General features: G+C 29.9%; 2 protein-coding genes across 3 annotated transcripts; one reads left to right on the top strand and one right to left on the bottom strand.

Annotated features, from left to right (window-relative positions):
• Positions 1-575: 575 nt before the first annotated feature.
• LOC131607926 (protein BUD31 homolog 2-like) lies at positions 576-3,040 on the bottom strand. Its single transcript, XM_058879874.1, has 4 exons — positions 2,884-3,040; positions 2,396-2,496; positions 2,105-2,292; positions 576-1,028 (listed from the first exon to the last, which is right to left on the bottom strand). Exons 2-4 carry the CDS (start codon positions 2,487-2,489, stop codon positions 873-875), a joined length of 438 nt encoding a protein of 145 aa, XP_058735857.1. The 5' UTR covers positions 2,490-2,496; positions 2,884-3,040; the 3' UTR covers positions 576-872.
• A 4,872-nt stretch (positions 3,041-7,912) lies between these two features.
• On the top strand, positions 7,913-14,872 carry LOC131603440 (heat stress transcription factor A-5). Of its 2 annotated transcripts, XM_058875748.1 has the most exons (3): positions 7,913-8,255; positions 9,911-11,164; positions 14,724-14,872. In XM_058875748.1, the coding sequence occupies exons 1-2, from the start codon at positions 8,019-8,021 to the stop codon at positions 11,123-11,125; spliced, it is 1,452 nt and encodes a 483-aa protein (XP_058731731.1). In that variant the 5' UTR covers positions 7,913-8,018; the 3' UTR covers positions 11,126-11,164; positions 14,724-14,872. The 2 variants fall into 2 exon arrangements, with proteins under 2 accessions (XP_058731731.1, XP_058731730.1); XM_058875747.1 differs by lacking the exon at positions 14,724-14,872 and having other exon boundaries at positions 9,911-11,385.
• The last annotated feature ends 355 nt before the right edge of the window (positions 14,873-15,227 follow it).

Below are 15,227 nucleotides of genomic sequence, written 5' to 3'. Positions count from 1 at the left end.
ATAATGCACACCATGTGCATGGTATACTGGTATAGTATAATGCAAGTAAAACACCAAGATTATGATAGCTAACAATAGAGATAAAAGGTAGAAACAATATTTGCCGTGCCATCCCAACCAGGCATTTCCTTTCAAACAATTCAACACAGTCCAAGAAAAAAACAACATTTTTTAATTAGTTAAACAGGTTAACACTATAATATATATTACTAATAAAAATTTCTATGATTAAAAGTATATTACTAATCAAAATAGAGAAAAATGTGCCACTTATTAATTATTACTAATTAATAAAAATATTCCCATAGCTATTTCTGCCACTAGTTGCTTAAACATTAATTGCTTAACATTATCTTAGTCTAGATTTAAAAAATACTCTATTTATCTTAATTTTTTTACAGTGAAAAAAAATCTTAATCTATTTTCTTTTGTTAATTTCAATGAATAAAAAGTAATAATCTATCACTGAAATTAGATTATAATTTTGTTTCAATCATTTATAAATTATATACATTTGATAAAAGTTAAAAATTGTTTGTGTTAATCTTTCATCAAGCCAAAAGTAAGCCTTCAAAAATCAATCAAAATTACCCAGGTAGGATTATTAATATGAAAGTACAGAACACCAGTCTGGTTTTGAACTATACAAATTACACATGTTGGATTATTAGTTAGAAAGTACATAACACACCATTCAGGTTTTGCACTATGATGATTAATAATTAACTAATATCCCAGTGAATAACTCTTGAGAAATTAGTAAACATTAATTAATACAACCAGAGCTATATGAGTGTTTCAAGAAGAGAGAAAGCTAAAAGCATAACAGAATGATTCTAACAAACCCTCCCTATACTAGAATTGATGTCCAATCAGTCCCCACTTGCACAACCCTTGCAACCACAATGAACACATTCTATAACCTTCTCCTCCCTAAGTTGCTTTGGTACTCTGCAAACACAGGTTGTGGCAAAATTGTGATCGCGTGGCTGCATGCACCTCAAACAACAGAGACGTTCATAACCAGGCTGCAGTTCGAAAACAATAACATGTTGTTAGGTAATCAAATCCAAGGAAGTATAGTAATGTTAATATAATGATAGATTAGTTAACTGAAAGCAAGAGGAAGGTGGCAGACAATAATTATATTTGTGATTTTCGGAATATTTCAATAATTACTGTGCCGGTAACAACGACCTCATAACAATTTAGAAAAAGCAAAACTGTCTAAGAACTTATACTTCTTTATTTTACCTCAAGTCCGCAATCAAACTAAAAATATGACTCTCCAATTGTTTGAGAGGATACTAAGTTAAGATGTCTTTATATCTAGCCAGTAGCCACTAAGATGAATTTACAGTTATTCGTGATGTCAGAACAATTGCAAATTTACAGTTATTCGAGATGTCAGAGCAATTGCCTTAGCACAGAGGCATTAGCTAACAAATTTTATGATATTCATATTATGAAGCCAAATCCAATGCAGACATATAAGCAATTTAAGCAAAAACTCATAAATAACCATTCACACTATTTAGTTCACTCCGGTCCATCCTGACGGTGTGGAGGGAATATACTGGAACGTCAAAATCTTGTGCACCTTGAAAACATTTCGAGAGTTGAAGAAACTTGCAAGTGAACTAGTAATATAACTAGATTCAGAGTTGGAGTGCAAGGGCCGTGGGGACTGGGGTTACAAGAACAAAGTGAAGCTTTGAAAAGTTAAGGAGGTCCTCTCTACGAAAACTAGCGCATATTGTTCATTTCCAAAAGAGTAAAAGGAGATCATTCGCAACACCCGTTTGGAAACCCAAATGGGACAAAACATGTCTTGGACAGAAGTTACAGAATATACGTTCTTACGGTAACAAGATTTCAGGATTATAAGAAAACACTAGGTGTTCTACCAACCAAGTAATTCTTTATGATTCTATAGGAAAACTATCACAAAAACAAGAAGATTGGATTTTATAGCCGTGTATGTTTGTATGTCTCCTGGATTAGGATTTCTCACTTACTTCCAAGTCAAACTGACTCTATGTTTTATCAAATGAAACTACTACTCATACGAAAAGAAATTTCATAAATAGGTCATGATGGGTACCTTCTTCCATTTTGCAATTAGATTGCGGTCAGCATATCCTTGATCCAAACAGAATTCATACAACTCTTTAGAAATTTCCTTCCTCCGGTAGTAAAGGTCATATACATATCGACTCTTCTGGTGAGCAATTTTAAATATAGGCCATAAAGTCTCACATTTTCTTTTTCCATCATGGGGATCATTCTCAGCTGCCACATAAAGAACATTATGAAAACATTTCAGAATGAAAAATTAAAACTAAGACAACAAAATTAAGTAAGGTATGTATAATGTAACAGATAAAGTCCCAACCTTCCCTCATCTTTCCTTGAAGTTCGCGGAGTGTTGGCTCGATTAGTTCCCAGCCTTCGGGGTATTTAACTCGGGAAGTCTTTACCTTCGGCATTTCTTATCTGTCAAAGGAAATACGGCATTCTTACTAAACTAGATAGGAAAATATTGAAACAAAAATGAATAAATTGTTATAATTGTAATAACTTATTTGTGAAACGAACTTCACACACACTCTGAAAGAATTTCATAGATTCAAGAATCACACAATAATTAAAATTAAGAAAATCCCAAGTACAAAAAGTAACGGTAGAGAAGATGAAAACTGAACAAGGAAATCGAAGCAAAGTGAAATCAAGGAGATTGAGGTTTATGTAACGAAAACAAGAGCCTAAAACAATAGTAAGATTGTGGCAATCGTTATAGTTTATGACTGGATGGCGAATAATTGGATTGGGGCAAAATCTCAAAACACTGACAAAGTAAAAAGATAAAAGAGATAAACTCACGAGGCAAGGGTCACTCTATTGGCGGCGGAGAAGACGGTGGCACGGGGGTGTTGCTCGGGATGTCGTCGGCAGAGGCAGATTAGATTAGAAGTAGCTGTGGAGTCTTCCGGAATGTTCTCAAGTTTCAGCTTCTGATAAATATTCTCGCGTGATTGAAGCTATGTGTATATAATTGGATAGAGATTTTAATAATTTTTTTTAAAAAAAATAGCTGTAACTAAAAAATCTCATCAATAGAAAATGTTATAAAATTAAGATTTAATGAAATTTTAGTCCCTCGTAAAAATTGCAGAGGTCAAATTAGTTTTGATAAAAAAATAGTTTTTATTAAATTCTTTATAAAAATGGTTTTTTTCTTCTTTTGAACTGTGATGGAACTACTGAATTACTAGTGAAGATCCATTTTAGTCTCTCACAAAAAAATCCAAATTAGGTCATATTTAATCTCTTATAAAATTTAATTGAGTCATGTTAGTCTGTATTTTAATATTTTTTCAAACAATTTTTTCATATTTTAAACCATGACTGGACTCCTATTTTACGACTGTTGATTTAAAATTATTTGTGAAGGAATTATACATAAATAATCGCGATGCCACATTGTTCTTTTTTTTAGTTTATTATCAGACTAATGGGTGGGTGACTATGGTTTTTTTTGTTATGCATTCTTGTGTATTAAGCGTTGTTATTGTTTCACTTCTTAATGATCTTTTAGGAAGGTTTAGTTCTGCTATTGGGGTGATTTAGGCTAATTTCTTGCTTTTGTAAATAATACTTGTGGCAAAAATAATATTATGTTGGAAGAAATTTGGTTTATACCATAGTCCTTAGGTTTTGATGATAACAACGTATTTAATGAACAACTAGGTATACTAACATGTATTCAAGTGCACAAGATCATTAGTAAAAGAATTTATCGGGCTCTGACTCTGATTGGAACATATGAAGAGAAGTTTGACACTCAGATTTTGAAAGATCAAAATTTGATGACTCTAATTCTGAATGATAAGATTCTGATGTCTCACAATTAGGTAATCCAGCTTCTGAAAGTAGGTCTATCTTGTCAAGTCCAGTCACGGTTTCAAAATAGAAAAAAAATTGTTGAAAAAATATTAAAATAGAGACTAACATGACTCAGTTAAATTTTATAAGAGAATAAACAAAGACTTTTTTTTCTCACAGACTAATTTGACATCTGCAATTTTGTGAGGACTAAAATAGACCTTCACTCTAAAATTAAAATAAATTGTGTAGTATTATCTCAAATTTTTTTTGTGAATGAACTTTAAGAGAATTTTTAATTAAAAATACATATATAGACAATCTCGATTTTTTAAAAAACAACATAGTTTTGAAGTTTTATTACCAAACTAACCAACCTTCCACTATAATTTTCAATCTAACCATATTTCAAAAAAAAAAAGTAAATTAAAGAGGAGGCGTCATTTGAATTGGCGCCTCCTATATTCTTTTCAATTTTTTTATTTACCTGCGGATTTTCCTGCAGATATGATGTTTCCTGCAGATTTATCTGCGAATTATTTTTCCGTAGGTAACACCGTAGGAAAATTCGCAGGTAAATCCGCAAGTAATATCAAATCTGTAGGAAAATCTGCAGGTAATTGAACAAATTTGAAAAAATATATAGGAGCACCTATTCAAGTGACACCTCCTCTTTAATTTACTTTTTTTTTGTTTGAAACATGATTATATTGGGAATTATTGAGGAAGTTTGGTTAGTTTGGTAATAAAACTTCAAAACTTGGTTATTTGAAAAAAAATCGACAACCTCACTCAAATTTGTGAAAAGGTTTTAAATTCTTCAAAGTTTTTTTATCATTATATTTATATTATTTTTTATTTATATTCACTCTGTTTTAAGAGGTAGGTATTAATATTTTTTAAGACTCGACATGGCCTTGGGCGAGTCCCTCAAGCGTGGTATGAGGTAGACTTCCAAGTGTCAATAAGAAGACTCTTCAAACGTTAACTGAGAAAATCTTAAAACGTCAAATGACGTGGAACCCACACGCAACATTAAATGTTATCAACAATGATTAGTCTCAGGAAGCCAAATTAGCCTTAATTTCTCACACGTTAAGAATCTTTTGTGACCATTGGGGAATCTAGGGAGGGGACCTTGATCACCCATATGGCTAGCTCTTAGAGTAAGTGTTGAACACTTACTCCAAATCTTAGCCATTGATTATTAGTCATCTAACGACTTTAATTAATTTTTTATATTAAAAAATACTTCCAAAAATAATTAGATTAAATGATCAATGAAAACCGTTAGATTAATGATAATCAATGGTTAAGATTTGGAGTAAGTGTTCAACACTTACACTTGGAGTAAGTTATTATAACTTACTTCACATCTTCACCATTTATTCTTTTTAATTTATTGGTTAAAAATAATTAGTAATTAAATTTGGAGAGAGAAAACTATTTCTTATTATTTTTAACCATTAAATTGAAAATAATTAATGGTCAAGATGTGGAGTAAGTTATAATCATTTAATCATTTATTCTTGGAATAAATATATCCTTCCTCATATATATATATATATATATATATATATATATATATATATATATATATATATATATATATATATATATATATATATATATATATATATATATATATATATATATATATAAAAGATGAATGCAAAACGTTTCTTGTATTATTTAAGAATTATATTATTTCCAAGCGATCACCATGTACTTTTTTTACCACTTTTTGAATTAATACAAATTCCTTCTTGATTCAAAAAAATTTCATATCTTATTACTTACTCATTCTCATAAAAAGATTATATTTATATCATATAAGTGGATTCTAAAAAATAATTAATTAAATTAGTTTGAGTAAATAGAAAATACGGATAATAGTTATTTTGCCCCCCTGTCATATAGGCGAGGTTTGAAAAATCCTTGATAAAAAAAAGTTTGGTTTCATCAAAATTATTGACGTGGCAACCTTTTTTTAATTTTTTTAATGATTATTTTTAATGACGTGGATGGCTTAGTTGACATGTTTATTATTATTATTATTATTATTATTATTATTATTATTATTATTATTTTTTAATTTCATGTGACATCTTTTATTATTATTTTATTGTTTGTTAGCTAAAAAGTTAAATATGAAAGCTTAAAATTTGTCTTCCATTGATGTTGAACCTATGACAATAGATTCCAACCACTAGGCTAATTGCTTTTATTGTTTACATTCTGCATCAAATATATATATATATATATATATATATATATATTACAGTATTTTAATTAAAATTTTTTGAAAGTGTAATTTTAAACTGTATATTTTCATCAAATAAATTACAATTCTTGAAATATATAATTATAATGAAAGTGAGTATTTAAATTAAATATTTTCATCAACGTTTAAATATGTTTAATATTATTAATTTATTATGTGTTTTAAAATAAATAATTATAATTAAAATAAATTATAGCATTTTAATATCTTTAATATTATTAATTTATTATTTAAATATTTATTTCATATTTAATAAATTGTTTATTATATATTTTTAATTCCAAATGTTTAAATAATATTTTCTTCTATAAATATTGAAATATATGATTAAAATGAAAGTGTAATTTAAAAATAGGTATTTTCATTAAAAAGAAATTAAAATAAAAGTGTAATTGAGAAATATTTATATAATATGATGTAATTAAAAAAATATTTTTAAATATTTAAAATTTGATATTTATTTATACATTTATATAATAAATATTTATTAAATGTGAAATACATATTTATATAATAAATATTTTTACAGAAATTATGTAATAAATATTATTAAATAAATATGTTTTCAGAAATTATGTATCAGAAATATATTAGTAAATATTTAGTTAACGTTTTAGAAATATATTAATAAATATAGAGGAGGGTTATATTTACTCCAAAAGTAAGTTATCAACACTTACTCTCCATCTTGACCATTAATTATTCTCAATCTAATGGTTAAAATTAATGAGTATTGATTTTCTCTCGCCATATTTAATTACTCATTAATTTTAACCATTAGATTAAAAATAATTAATGGTCAAGATGGGGAGTAAGTGTTGATAACTTATTTTTGTAGTAAATATAACCCTCCTCATAAATATATTAGTAAATATGTTTTAGAAATTTTGTATTAAAAATATATTATTTAATATTTCAAGAATTATAACTTATTTGATGAAAATATATATTTTAAATTACACTTTCATTATAATTACAAATTACACTTTAAAAGATTTATTTGATAAAATTTTTAATTGAAATACTGATATATATATATATATATATATATATATATATATATATATATATATATATATATATATATATATATATATATATATATATATATATATATATATATATATATATATTTGATGCAAAAATCTAAACAATAGAAGCAATTAGCCTAGTGGTTGGTGGGACAAAATATGAGAATCTTCATATGTTAGGGGGTAAAGCCAAATCATATGACAGGGGACAAAATAACTATTATCTCTTAATTTAATAAACAAAAAATAATAGGGTTGAAGCAATTCAATTAATATGTATTAGTTGAGTTAAATTAGTGTAAATTATTGATCTAAAATTTAATTCATGACGACAACATTTAATATATTAAAGGTATGCTCCCCTTGAGGTCCTGAGTTCGAAGGAGCCTATGACCAACTTTCGGAGGCTACGCGGGGTAGTAATGCTCTCGGGTCCTGAGTTCGAAGGAGCCTAGGACCAACTTTTGGAGGCTACGTGGGGCAGTAATGCTCTCGGATGGATTAGTCGGTACGGAATGAAGGAAACCACTTTATAAAAAAAATTAATATATTAATATGAATAAGTGGTTGATATTTATAAATTAATAGTATATTTTTAGAAAAAATAAATATTTATTTGACTATGAATTTTTTTGATTATTAAACTAATAACAATTTGAATTTACCATAAATAAAATAATTATACCAAAATAAAATAAAATAATCCTTAGTTGATTTTAGGTTGGGACCTGGTTAGCTTAACAAACGCCAACAACGACCAGCCTACGCAACAAGATACAGCCTTCAAGTCAAACTTCTCTCTCGCCCGCCGTTACGAAATGGATGCTGCGCCGCCCTCCTCATCCGCGGCCGCAGGAAATGGAGGAGGTCCGGCGCCGTTTCTCCAGAAGACGTATGACATGGTTGATGATTCTTCCACCGACGAGATCGTCTCCTGGGGCTCTAACAACTGCAGCTTCATCGTTTGGAACAATACCGAATTCGCTCGCCTTCTCCTCCCGACGTACTTCAAGCACAGCAATTTCTCCAGCTTCATCCGTCAGCTCAATACCTATGTATGTAAACTCTTTCTTGTTTGTTCTTCAATTCGTTGCATACGCGTCTTTGATTGTTTCGTTGCAGTCTTTTTTTCCTGATTGATTGATTATTCCTTTCACTGTGTTTTTTATTTGATTTGATTGATTTTTGTATGTGTATAGTTTGATTTGATTGTTGCGTCTTCATTGAATTTCAATTATCGGATTGGATTGGATTATGATGATCGTTGTTATGAGATTGGTGGAAAAAAAACTGTTTAGTTAGATAGGAATTAAGAAGAACTTTAAAGTTGGATTTCATGGAGTTTATCTAGGGCGAAATTTTAGTTAGCCTTAAAAATGTTAGACTTGAGAAGGTTGAATGAAGAGGGTGAGATGACATATAAAAAAATTGATTTTGAGTAAATTGATTATGTAAAATTGATTCTGGTTAAATACGAAAACGAAGTGAATGTAAATTGATTTATGTTTGGATAACCTTTATGCTAAGTTGAGTTGATTACTAAATTTCAAAGTATAAATCACGTTTAAACTCAAAAGCTACAAATTCTAGCTTTAAGTAGAATCCGTTTTGGAGGCAGAATCAATTCTACTTTAGAAGAAACAAACACCTCAAAATCAATTCTAGATCTCTAGAATTGCTTTTGTCTCTTCCAAAAGTTAAACCAAACCAAACATTTTTGTCTCTTCCAAAAGTTAAACCAAACATACACTTCTTATAGTATTAGGTGGTGTTTGTTTCAGGATTTAAAAGTATTTTCAAGGAATAAGTTATCTGGAAAATTAATATGGAAGTTTAATTCCCATGTATTTTTTAAAAATGTGTTTGACATATAATTTAGATATTTCTAAAAAGATTGGTAGTTATATTTTTTTTTAATAGAAAATTATGTAAAACTTCATGGGAATCCGCATTGCCACCTTTACATATGGCAATAGAATCATGAGAATTATTGAAGTTATTTTATTCTTAGAAACCTTTATTTCTAGAAATAGTTTTTTCTCAACCTTGTAACAAACATGGTATAAGTATAACCATTTTCTAACCTTGTATTCATGAAATGTGATTCTTAGTATTGAAATAAATGTCAAAGTATTCAACAAATGTATTCCCGGAGTGACACAAAAGTTCACGAATGTATCATGAACAAAAATTGATCAATTAGAAGTTGTGTCTAACTATATGCTCAAAACAAATGGCAAAGGATCCAAGGTTGAGTTACACCAATGGTGGACACATTCTACATTCTACTATATGCTTGAGTTTTTTGGTTTGAGTGTTATGCTTTATTCATTTATTGATATGATGATACCAGGAAAACAAAAAGGGCAAACATCTTGCCTTGTAAATTTTTGATGAACTAGTTGAAATTGATATCTAATTTTTTTTAGATATGGTTGGAAAATTGAAATCATGCACTTATGGCAAGGATTGAAAACTAAGTCCCACTGCTGGATTTGCTTCCCAAAGTTTTTATGTGTGGAATAAAATAAAGAATATACTTTTAAAGATGTAATGGTATATCATTCAAAGAAAGTTGTGGATCTTATGGCTTAGATGATAAATAATTGTTTTATGTATTTATTCGTATTGCTGATATTTTCCAGCACTTTGGAAAACTTTTGTTAGGTTTTAATTTGTTATGGTTTATTTATGTGTGCTCTGTTGTCAGGGATTTCGAAAAGTACATTCTGAGCGTTGGGAGTTTGCTAATGAAGAATTTATAAGAGGACAAAAGCATCTTCTGAAGAATATACACCGCAGGAAACCTATACACAGTCATAGTCATCCTCCGGTTTCTGTTGTAGATCCTGAAAGAGCAGCATTTGCCGAGGAACTCGATAAACTCTCGCGCGAGAAAAATTCTCTTGAATCCAATCTCTTAAACTACAAACAGCATCAATCAACAACAAAGCTTCAGATGGAAGATTTTTTCCATCGATTGGATGGTATAGAGAAGAGGCAGACAAATTTGCTGAGCTTTTTTGAGAAGGCTCTTCAGAATCCTTCTTTTGTTGATCAACTTTCGCGCAAAATCGAATCCATGGATATGGCGGCATATAATAAGAAAAGGCGACTGCCTCAGGTTGATCATGTGCAACCTGTTGCTGAAGGTAGCTTGGTTGACAATCATAGTAATTTTAGACTGGAATTTGGAAATGTTATCCATCAAGATTTCTCGAGCAAACTCAGGCTGGAATTGTCACCAGCTGTCTCGGATATGAACTTGGTATCAGGTAGCACACAGGGTTCAAACGAAGGTGAGGAAAGCCTGCAGAAGAACCCGTCTGAAGGAGAACTGAATGGAATGCAAACAAGAACTGGCCTTGCTTTTGCACCTGAAACACTAGAGCTTGCAGATACTGGGACATCTTTTACTTTTAATATGGATTCGTGTTTATCACGAAGAGCAACAGCTACTGAGAGCACAAATCCTCACTCCCTGGAGCCAAGTAGTGAAGAAGGTGATAGTCATATATCCTGCCAACTAAATTTAACTCTGGCATCTTGTCCATTGGAATTCAACAGGAATTCATACTCGGCCAGATCACCCCAGATAGATTGTCAAGAAATTGCCGAGTCAATAGTTAATGCCAATGGTAAAGTATCAGAAAATGGAGTTTCCTTAAACCGGGTTGTGGCTAATGAGGCTATCAATTTAGCTTCACCGCAGGAAGCTTCAGGCAATGGCCAAGTCAAACCAGCTGCTCCACGTCGAGTGAATGACGTCTTTTGGGAACAATTCCTTACTGAAAGACCAGGCTGTTCAGACAATGAAGAGGCAATATCCAACTATCGAGCAAATCCATATGACGAGCAAGAGGAAGGGCGGTCAGTTCATAGAATCTCTAGTACCTCCAAGAACATGGATAATCTCACACTCTAAGCATGCTGCCTTGGATCACTTGTTAGTTGTTATAAAATGGTATGTGAGATTCTCAATTAATATCAATGTCAATAGACTTGTCTACAATTTGTTTTGTTTTGCACGTGGGCTGAAACTATTTCATGTGAACATATCTTTGGTCTTTTTAGACTGAAACATGCATTGTCAATTGCTTGCTGGCAGTGTTGTATATACTCAGTTTTGAACGGTTCCCACAGGTATTGTGAATTTAAAAGTCTTCCACTATGCGATTTTAAATATATTTATACAAGTATGTTAAACTTGTATGTATTCAAGTTTTGAATGGTTTCTTGACTATGCGGTTCTTATTCTTTGAATATGAACTTCACACATCAGAACACAATAAAAAATTAGAAATTTGGTAGTTGTGCCATGTCATCAATGTTAGTAACCACATTACTAAAATAACTAAATGTTTGCAACAAAAAAATAATTGATGTGTCATTAAAAATTTATATTTTATGTACACCAATCTACCTTCACTCTCTCTCTCTCTTGTGTGGTTCCTAACCCTTAATATTTTTAATTTTATTTTTTCATTGTACTTGTGTGTGGTTCCTAACCCTTAATATTTTTAATTTTATTTTTTTATTGTAACACAAATTGTAACACAAATAACAGTCAACCTTTCATTTGAATGTCTATCTATGTTTTTATGTTCATTTTATGCTAAAGAAAAAATTATACCTCTTCATTAACCCATCAACCCTTTCTCTTCCCAACACTTTTATTTAACTACATTTTCAACAACCATGCACCCAAACTTTTTCCTTTATTGCTATTGCTACTGGACATAGACTTGGATCACCTCCTTCTCTTTTTCTCTCAATTCCTCTCCTTTCTTTTTATCTCTCTCCCTTAATCTCACTATCTCGTCATTATAAAATCATTTTTGTTTGAGAGAGAGAGAGAGAGAGAGTGAGATCAAGAGAGATAGAGGAGAATCGAGAGAAAAAGAGAGGATCCAAAGTTCACTGTGCGCACATGTCCAAAAAATGTTGTTCACTATCAACTATTCATCTCACTCCTGTGTGCGCACATGTCGAAAAATATCATTCACAATCAACTATTCATCTCAATCCTGCGCACATGTGGAAAAAATGTTGTTCACAATCAACTATTCATCTCACTCCTGTGTGCGCACATGTCGAAAAATGTTGTTCACAATCAACTATTCATCTCAATCCTGTGTTGTGTACGGATATTGCAACATCACTACATCGACCGCACTGTGCATGTGGTATTTATCATGTTACAACAGTTACACATATTGTCCATTGTCTTGCTTTGTTACTCCTTCTTAGTAGGTGACTATATCTCTTACTCCTCGGTCGAAACCTGGTGACACTATCGGCTATCTCTTTGGTGTGTGAATAGTTCACCATTCTCTTTATCTATCTACAATATAAGAAATAGATAAGAAAATTGATGGCTTTGGACAAGCAATTATTTTCCCTCCCTCTAACTCTGCCACATAAACAAATTAAGGATAAATTATGTCCTTTTTCTTTCATTTCTAACCAACTATTTCATTCTTTAATTATAACTACCATTTATCACTATTGATTACATCCACAACCCAGTTTGTCAACTATCTGTCTCTGAATTTATCACTACTGATTACATCCACCAACCAATTTGTCAACTATCTGTTTCTGGATCCAACTGCTCCCAACTTCAACTTAGCTACTTTCTCAACTTTAACCTAAGTTGTCAATCCAATTTTAATTTTTCCTCTTCTCAAATCAAACATGTACAATTCTCTGCTCTTTCTCATTGTTTCCTTTCTAATCGAAATCTTTATCTCAATGTTACAAGATTGCTATGATACATCCTCTTTACAAACCCTCAGAACGCGTTTTTTCAATTTCTACTCTCCCCCAAACCAAATTTTTCTCTAAATTTATTCATCATTTTGAATTATATATTTGTCGAATTCAATCAAACTATCATTGATAATCAAAAATAAATTTGTGTTGTTAACAACCCTTAACAAACCATATGCTTAACTATGTTTTTTTTGTTCTATTTGACAATCCATTTTTTTCTTCTAATAATCAATTCCTTCATTTATCATCATGAAAACATACTTTTGTTACCAACCCAAAACAGACCATATTCTCCATTATATTTTTATTTTATCTGTTAATAACCCATTATTTTTGTTCATTTTTAAAAATTCTTAACCTTATATCGAACATGTTCTCATTTGTGTTGGGTTTAAAATGTCTAGTTTGTTTTCCTTCAAACCTAGTTCTGCGTTTTTCTCTTTATCTTCTAGTTTGTTGCGTTGTTCTTTTTCAGTATGGCAATACCTTTTGAGAAAGTCAAAGATGTGAATGACAAAAATGATTTATGGAAGTTAGATGTCAATATAAAGTGGAGTGTGTTTTCAAACCAGAAATAACAGTTAGAGATGTTACTCATTGATGCAGATGTTGACATTATTCCTAAAAATAATGTAATACTCTTTAGAAAGTACAGCTAAGGCATGTGAAACCAAATTTGCTTTTTAGAAAGTACTGCTACATAACAAATCAAATTTACTTTTTAAAAAGTACTTCTATAAAGCACAATAAACCATATCAATTATGTGTGTTTAGTCAAATTAATGAATACATATTATGCATACATTATTTTCAGAATTATTTTATTTTCTCATTTTTACCATATGTTTTCACCATAATTTTATCTATTTTAAAATTCAAATCTCATTTACTTATTCTCGAGCATCTTTCTCTCTGTCATTTTTTCTTTCTCTATTTCTTATATGAACATTGGTTATTTGCATGTATATATATATAAAGTGTGTCTCATTGCCAACAAGAGTTATAAGAATACAAGTAAATATATTTATTTAAATTTTTATCTTCCATATTCTTATTTCCTTCTTTCTTATGTATGTTCTTTTGTACTATAGGTTTTAAAAATTCTATTAATGGTAGAATATTTGTTGTTTTTACAAATAATTATGTCTAACCATAGATGTGTACAAAATGATGGTATTCCAAATATATTTCTGTTATTATTTTAACAACTCATAAATTTCAACAAAAATTTTATCTGTTATAAAAAGAAAAATTGAAAAAGACAAAAATAGCAAATAAAATATGAATAATCTAAATAATGTAGATAATTTTATGAATCTATGATATAATATGTAGATTGTATCTAACAGATATCTGCTGAATGTGTGATAGGTTTGGTGATATATTTCTAAATAATTTTGATCTTGCTGAATGTGTGATAGGTTTGGTGATATATTTCTAAATGATTTTGATCTTTCTTTTACACAGATTCTTTGTTCTTATATTTTCAAACACTAATAATTTTATTTCTTACTCTTACCTTAAACTGTATTTTTCCTGCAATTTATTGCTTCAAAGATGTAGCCTATGTTTTTGGTCGTTCTATTGTAGTTTTCATTAATGTTGTACTATTTATCTTGGGGGCAGGGTTGTCTTCTTTTGGTAACAACCCTAATCCACTATTTCATCTTTTTCTTCTTCTCTTAATAATCCCTACCTTAATTTTTTTTAAATGCAACATTAAAACTACACTTTTAATCTTATTTCAGGTGTATTGAATTTACAGATTGACCGCTGATACTAAGCTACAACAAAGTTAGTATAACAAGAACAATAACATGAGAGAAGACTCACTGAACAGAATAATAGCAAATTGTTCCTTCCATTTCGATTTGTGTAAACTTTTGAATTTGGTTTTAGGTTTTTTGTATGAGATTTCAATTTCATGTTTTTTTTTTGTGTTTGTTGGAGAAGAAATATTAAAAACTTAGATTTCTTTTTAGTTTGAGTTTGTTGAAGAAGATGGAGAATTGGATGTGGTTGATTATGAAGAATTTGGCTTTAATTTTAGTTTTTTGTTTTTTATTTAGCTAATATGCATATGTGTTACCCGTTTCAAATTCTCTGTTAGTGAACATGTTATTTTCTAGAATTTTAAATATCCTTGACTATGTATTTTTATTCGTGTTTGCTTGTATACTTCTTATTCTTTGAATATGAACTTTATACATCTGAATACGATAGAAAAATAGAAATTTGATAGTTGCCATGTC

This window comes from Vicia villosa, linkage group LG5 (genome assembly GCF_029867415.1).
Source record: "Vicia villosa cultivar HV-30 ecotype Madison, WI linkage group LG5, Vvil1.0, whole genome shotgun sequence".
NCBI lineage: Eukaryota > Viridiplantae > Streptophyta > Magnoliopsida > Fabales > Fabaceae > Vicia > Vicia villosa.
This window is presented reverse-complemented; position numbering and strand designations above follow the sequence as displayed.